General features: G+C 51.1%; 2 protein-coding genes across 2 annotated transcripts; one reads left to right on the top strand and one right to left on the bottom strand.

The window, feature by feature from the left end:
• Window positions 1-212: 212 nt before the first annotated feature.
• LOC100283776 (uncharacterized) lies at window positions 213-2,666 on the top strand. The gene is made up of 5 exons (NM_001156675.1): window positions 213-1,067; window positions 1,611-1,678; window positions 1,789-1,962; window positions 2,049-2,228; window positions 2,314-2,666. Exons 1-5 carry the CDS (start codon window positions 545-547, stop codon window positions 2,560-2,562), a joined length of 1,194 nt encoding a protein of 397 aa, NP_001150147.1. The 5' UTR covers window positions 213-544; the 3' UTR covers window positions 2,563-2,666.
• Window positions 2,667-4,887: 2,221 nt separating this feature from the next.
• On the bottom strand, window positions 4,888-5,855 carry LOC100217030 (uncharacterized). The gene has a single exon (NM_001143404.1). It carries the CDS (start codon window positions 5,792-5,794, stop codon window positions 5,270-5,272), a length of 525 nt encoding a protein of 174 aa, NP_001136876.1. The 5' UTR covers window positions 5,795-5,855; the 3' UTR covers window positions 4,888-5,269.
• Between the last annotated feature and the right edge of the window lie 934 nt (window positions 5,856-6,789).

Genomic DNA, 6,789 nt, shown 5'->3' with positions numbered 1-6,789 from the left:
GTGCAGTGACAGCCCATGCCCATCCATCAGTCCATCCTCAACGATTGAACGCACAGCGCCCGGCGCGCTACTTGCAGCAGCTGCCAGCCATCGTGCCCTACTGCGGCCGCTCTCGCCGCCCGTCCCGTCCCGTGTAGGCCACCATCCCACCCCAACCGTGTCGTCGTCATCGCCTTATCTCTCTCTCTCTCTCTCCCATCATTTATCTGTCTATCTTGATCTCATCTCCTATCTTCTTCCTCCTAGATTCTTTCTTCCGCGCGCCCTCTCTCTCTCTCTCCTTCCTGCCTTCTGCCTGCGGGCGGCCCATGTCCGTGGCGCCCCTCCTGCCCTGCGAGCTGCTTCTCCAGCGAAAAGGTTGCTGCGCCTTGACGCACCACCGATCCACCGCCGCCCAACCCGAGCGTTCTGTCCGGCAGCTAGGTAGCGAGCTGCGCGGTGGCTGCGACCGGAAGCAGGGAGGGGAACAGGGCAGCGAACGCCCGGCGATTGCCTTGCTTGCCTGTGTGCTCCGGCCGGCGCGAGTTGGTCGGTCGTTCCATGCATGGATGACAAGGAACTTATCTCACAGTCCGACCTGCAGTCATTCTACCAGCAGCAGCAGCAGCACCACCGGGCCTTCGGCGGCGGCGGCGGCGGGCAGCATAGCCCGTCCTCGCTGGCCGGGATGCACTCCGTCATTCGCCCCATGCCCAACATGAACATGAGCCCGTCGGCGATCCTTAACTCTATCGGCGGGGGCTCCTTCACCGGTATGCAGTTCCAAATGGACCCGCCGCCGCCACCATTGCTGCACACCGCCGCCATGGGTGCCTCGGCTCCTACCTCCACCCCCGGTGCCGTCCCCGCGGCCCCCACGGAGCCGGTCAAGCGCAAAAGAGGGAGACCGCGCAAATACGGTCCCGACGGCACCATGAAGCAGCAGCAGCTCGTCGCCGCACAGCCAAGGATAGGGCCGTCTGGTCCCAACATGATCAGCAGCGCCGGGATAGAGGACTCTTCGCAGAAGAAGCGGCGCGGCCGGCCGCCGGGCACCGCCAAGAAGCATCAGCCCTCGCCCTCTCAAGGTACCCGCTGATTGCCGTTCTAAAGAAAATATTTTTTTTTCATTCAAATCTCATATATATCAAGTATTAAATTTTACTTTTAGATAAACAGCATGTTCAAATCAAATCTCAAATATAAAATTCTACTTTTTAATAAACAACATGTAAATCTCGCGGTGCTGTTTTTTTTCCCTTCAATTTTGGCATGTGTATGCAGTCAAAGTTCAGAACATACCACCCAAATGAAGCAATTTTTTTTAGATGGAAGGTTGCAAAAAATCCGACTGACGTCTTTAGGTCTTGCTTGCTGTCTGTCTAGATTTTCCTCTCACACTGTATTCAGAACCTGCAAAAGTCACCGGCGGACCACTCCGACCGTCTTCTGAGAAAAATGTGCATCCATCGTTGTTTCGTTAGATGATTCATGCAGCAGGACGGATAAACACGCTCTGTCAGTCCGCGAAATCGAAATGAACAGAGCTTCTGAAAAACCAACAAAACCTGTCATTGAGGAAACTGAATAGCTAGATGATTCACACACATTCTGGTCGCCTTACATTACAGGCAATGCGTTCGCCGGTTCAGCTGGAACGAGCTTCACTCCGCACATCATCACGGCGTCTCCTTCAGAGGTACGTGTACTCCCTCCACCACCCTCTGAATCTTTCCAAGAAACAGAATGCCGCTTTCGGTTCGGTTCGGTTCGGGCGGGCGTACTGGAGCTCACCGTTGGTTTCGCCAGGACGTGGCGGCGAAGATCGTCGCGTTCGCCACCCAGTCGTCAAGGGCGGTGTGCGTGCTCTCGGCGATGGGCTCCGTCTCCAGGGCCGTCCTCCGCCACCCGGCCGACGGCTCTCCCATGGCGAGGGTTCACGCGTCGCCGCAGCCGTACAACAACAGCCCAGCCATCTACGAGGTGCGTGCAACAAACCCGGTGGAATTCAGGACCCCATGATTCTTTCTCCAACTTACATACAACTCTCGTTGGTTCCATGATCGCAGGGGTTCTACGAGATCATGAGCCTAACCGGCTCGTACAACCTGGCCGAGGGCTCACAACAAGAACAGTGCCAGGGCCAGGGCCAGCCGAGCGGCGGGCTCAGCGTCACGCTCTGCAGCCCTGAGAGGAATGTGATCGGAGGTGTTTTGGGCGGCCCACTGGTAGCTGCAGGAACCGTGCAGGTACCATTCCATAACAACATCATCCTCCTCCTCCCTCTGGTTGTTTACGTTTACATACGGTGCCTTGCATGCCTGGTTTGTGCAGGTGGTACTGGGGAGTTTTCACCAAGGAGGGTCGAAATCCAAGTCCAAGAAAGGCGGGAAGCAGCAGCAGGCGCCGGCGCCGGCGGCCGCCTTCAGTTCCGACTCGCTCACCGGCGGCCAGGAGGCGTCGCCCAGCTCTGGGCACAACCAAAATCTAACGCCGCCGCCGCCGCCGCCCTCCGTGACGGGAGGGTGGCCCACCTCCGGGATGTTTGACACCAGCATTGATATCAACTCATCTAGAGGATAGCTCATTTCATTTGTCGATAATTCCAGCCCTCGAGAAATTTTCTGTTCTCGCACAAGAATGATCGAAACCATACTTCGAAATAGATTATTCGGTTTCTCCCTTTTCCCTTTTGAGCAAGAAAAACGGAATTTCTATAGAATTTATAGGCATCGGTCAGCATATCCGATTCCGACATCCCCCCTTCGCTCTCTCTGGCAGTATTGGGTGTGTTAGGTTTGGTTGTGGAGAAATTTTCTATAGAATTTATTGGTTGTCCAATTCTTCTGGGGAACAACTAGAGACGGTCTTGTTACAACCTCTGAATCCGATCTGGAGATGGTCTTGTCGCAGCCCTGATCCTAACCTTAACAACCTTATCCGACACACCTTTTGTTCTCCTCTTGGCATCAAAGGGACCACGTTACATATACTCCAGGGCAGCAACATGTACTACAAGCAATTTACCTCCACAAGAAATACAATCCTCGCACTGAGTCAATTTACCTTGCCAAAAGCAGGAAACTCTGCTCTGAAACGGGTACTGCAAGCAAGCTCAGCAATCTGTTCATTGGTATCTGCCTCTTGTTCACCAAACTAGCATTTCAGAGCATTCCTGGAGCAGTAGGCAGCAGGTGAATAGATAAATGGAAGTTGAAGATAGCAAAAGGCCAAGAGCTTATTGGCAGGACTGTTCTGCTGACACCAGCTTAATCACAATCTTGGCCGCCTCCGTCCTGTCCCAGTGGACTTGTCGACGACCTTCGCGGTGTCAAGCCGACGGCGGCTTGCTGTCCTGGGCACCGCCGGCAGAGTCTCCGTGCCGTCCTGCTGCCCACGCGGCCGCTTGCTGCGTAGCTCCAGTGCAGCCCTGATAAGGAGGATCAGGTTGCCCAGGTCCTCACTCTTGCTCCGCGGAAGGAGCTCCTTGTCGTCGTCATCTACTTTCTTGCCACCGTCTTACAGCGACAGTGCGATCTTGGCTCCGAGGACCTTGAAGATTGCAGCCAGGTCCTCCCTCCCTCTCATCCAGAGGTCTATCGTCCAGGGCGTTGAACTCCTTGCCACTTGGGACCGCCGCAGCTCGTAGCTCTCTTCTCCACTCTCAGTCTGCTTCGCCATGTTTGTTTTGTGGATAGATGGAGATGGATGTCACTGATTGCCCAACCTTCATTTATATACCAGTAGCATGACATATCATCATCAGATGCTTTCTCGCTTGATCAGCAAAGCAAAGATGCAGGCCTTTAGCTTCAACCACGGGCAAGTTACAAAAAGGCCTTGCATTGCGCACCTGCTTCTTTATGCAGACATCAGTAGAACTGAAACGGGCCAGTGTAGCTTCTAGCCTTCTGCTCACTCAGCAACTTAGAATGAAGGGTGAACAAATGTGACCTACCAAAGTGGCACCAAAGTAAGGAACCAGGCTGTTTTTATGGATCTCTATCTAGCTTTCACCCTGTTTTGATGCATATATCAACAAGCGATCCCTTAACCCGTGGCCAGCAGATATGACCTTCACTGCAGATTGCACTGTTTACACGGCAAAGTTTGAAATAGAAGATAAAATGGGTAGGACTGTTGGAGATAGCCCTAGCCAAAAGGGAAGCAAAAAAAACACCGATCATGACAGACAATACTAAATGTACCAGGCTGGCTGGATCATCAGATGGTTCCTGACCAGCAAGCCAAAAAGGAGAAAACATAAATCTTTAGTAAATCAATGAATCAATTCATCCATTTGTGTTCTTAAACCATTTTTCTGTAACACTCTAGTTCTTTTTTTTAAAACATTCCTTGGATGAATACAAGCAGTAGGCAGCAGGTGAATTTTCTTTCATAGCATTTCTGAGAGACCAGCAAACCGCAGCCAAACCAACCGCACACATACGTTATCCATGCCAAAAATCGACTAAAAAAACAGGGCTGTTAGTTCCAAACTTGTGGGTTTGGCCGTTTGGGGGCAAGCGTGCAAGCCAGAAACAAATGCATGGAGACTAGATCGTCGGGAGGCAAACTGGTGCACAATCTTTGATGTAAACAAAACAATTCCAGCAACTCCACCCCCACCCAAAATGCTATACGCGATGCTGTAAACCCTCTACTATATTAATATATATAATTCAGGTGGGGATTGTTCGTCCCCCGTTGCTGTTTCAAAAAATTTTTTTGCATGAATCATCCGAATTAAAGAACACAAAACAGTAATCTTGCAGGTTACTCTACTGCTAACAACACACTGCATCAGTGAAGAGAGTGAATGATGAGATGCTCATGGCTAGCTAGTTTTCTTGTGCCAATCAAGCAAGGCATAGTTAACTTCCACATGCACAAAATACAGTGAGTTTTCTTGTGCCAATCAACAATCAAGCAAGCATAGTTAACTTCCACATGCCCAAAATACAGTGAGTTTTCTTGTGCCAACCAAGCACGGCATAGTTAGCTTCCACATGCCCAAAATACAGTGAGTTTTCTTGTGCCAATCAAGCACGGCATAGCTAACTTCCACATGCCCAAAATACAGTGAGTTTTCTTGTGCCAATCAAGCACGGCATAGTTAACTTCCACATGCCCAAAATACTGCGACTTGCAACATGAACCGAACAAGACAGTCATATGTAGTTGATGGAAACGCATAAAAATCCAACCACACCATATTTATTAGCATATGGATGGATGGATTGATTGGCATAACAGAAGGGGCTGCTTAGTCACCGTGACATAGGCAACTCTAGATGTCGCGGCTGCGAGCGAGCTCGAGGATATCCTCATCACTGGTGAATGCTGAAGGAGTGGTGGGGGTCACGAGCACGGCCCTGGCCAGAGGGTCGACTTCGGGGCTGGGGCTGGGCTGCTGGAGCTCGGCGTCGGAGTCCTGAGCTTGGCTCCTCTCACCTTCCTCGTGCAGACCCTCTTCCGCGGCTTTCAAGTGACCCGCTTCCGACTCGGAGTCTCCGAGGGAGGGGAAACGCTCCCGACTCGGACTCCCCAAGGGAGGGGAGGGAGCCGGAGAAGGGGAGGGAGGCTGGGTGAAGGGCATGGAGCACATGGCGATGCCCTCTTCCCCCTGCCTCTGCGGGGCCTGGTGTGTGAGAGGCGGCGTGCTGGACACCTCGGCCTCCTCCTCCTCCTCCTCCGGGTCGAAGGTGATGAAGGGGGCGCGGGCGAGAAGGTCTTCCTGCGAGGCGGAGATGCGGAGGAAGTCCGCCTCCGCATCCGCGGCGTACCGAGCGGAGACGAAGGCAAACGAGGGCATGCCGCCGAGGCACCAACGGTGGCTAGGGTTGGATGGAACAGCGCGTGGGGACTGAAGTCAGATGGAGAGGCTGGCTGAGTGCTGTGGCTCCGCCGGCCAATGCGGAAGGAGGCGTAGCGTCGGGTGTGGGCCGAAATTTACTGGGCGGGGCCAATGGATACGGAACGGAAGGAGGCGTAGCGTCGGGTGCGTGCTTGGATGGACATGGACTATGCACCCATCTCTGCCCCATGAACCGTTGGTATGCTTTTTCGTGTACAAGCACTGTACAAAATATTGCAGAACATAAGTGATAATATAATACGTGCAGCTTGGGCTAACAAAAACCCATCTCTGCCCCCAAGAACCGTTGGTATGCTGCAAACTTGGGCTAACAAAAAAGAAAAAATTAACCGCAGAAAACAGGGTGTAAAATGATCAGTAATTGCTATAGGGGGTTTTGAGTATAAGCTAGCAGATCTATAGCTTCATACATTTCACGACTGCAGGTGAATGGACAGAGCACAAAACAAAGCAAGTGAGCTACTATGGGGGGTTTGAATGTACTGGTGCTAATATTAGTGCTAAAATTAGTTAGAGACATCTAAACATCCTAGCTAATAATTAAAATATTAGCTATTTTTAGTAAATTAGTTAATAGTTAGGGCCCGTTCGTTTGCATAGGAATAAAACCGGATTCGTTCCAGCTCATCAAAATTTATATAAATTAGAGAAGTAATCCGGCTAGAAGTTATTCCGGATCTCCGTTCCGTGGAAACCGAACAGGGCCGTCATGTTTAGGACAACTCCAGCTCTATAAAATTTGGTGGAGTTAATGGAACAGGTCATTAGATACTCCAAAAAATCGTCGAGCTAGATCTGTAAATTCTTAGAAGATATTTAGATAAATTATTTTTTATTATTTAAATTAAAATACTTTTAGAACTATTTAAATTGATATTATAAACTACAGCTTCACAAGAGCTGGAACCTAAAGTCATTTTAAACACGCCTTT

This window comes from Zea mays, chromosome 10 (assembly GCF_902167145.1).
Source record: "Zea mays cultivar B73 chromosome 10, Zm-B73-REFERENCE-NAM-5.0, whole genome shotgun sequence".
Taxonomy (NCBI): domain Eukaryota; kingdom Viridiplantae; phylum Streptophyta; class Magnoliopsida; order Poales; family Poaceae; genus Zea; species Zea mays.
This window is presented reverse-complemented; position numbering and strand designations above follow the sequence as displayed.

Coding starts and splice junctions, on each gene's coding strand:
- LOC100217030 (NM_001143404.1), bottom strand. CDS start 5,794: ATGCCCTCGTTTGCCTTCGTCTCCGCTCGGTACGCCGCGGATGCGGAG.
- LOC100283776 (NM_001156675.1), top strand. CDS start 545: ATGGATGACAAGGAACTTATCTCACAGTCCGACCTGCAGTCATTCTAC. Junction 1,679..1,788: donor TCACGGCGTCTCCTTCAGAG/GTACGTGTACTC, acceptor TGGTTTCGCCAG/GACGTGGCGGCGAAGATCGT. Junction 1,963..2,048: donor ACAGCCCAGCCATCTACGAG/GTGCGTGCAACA, acceptor CCATGATCGCAG/GGGTTCTACGAGATCATGAG.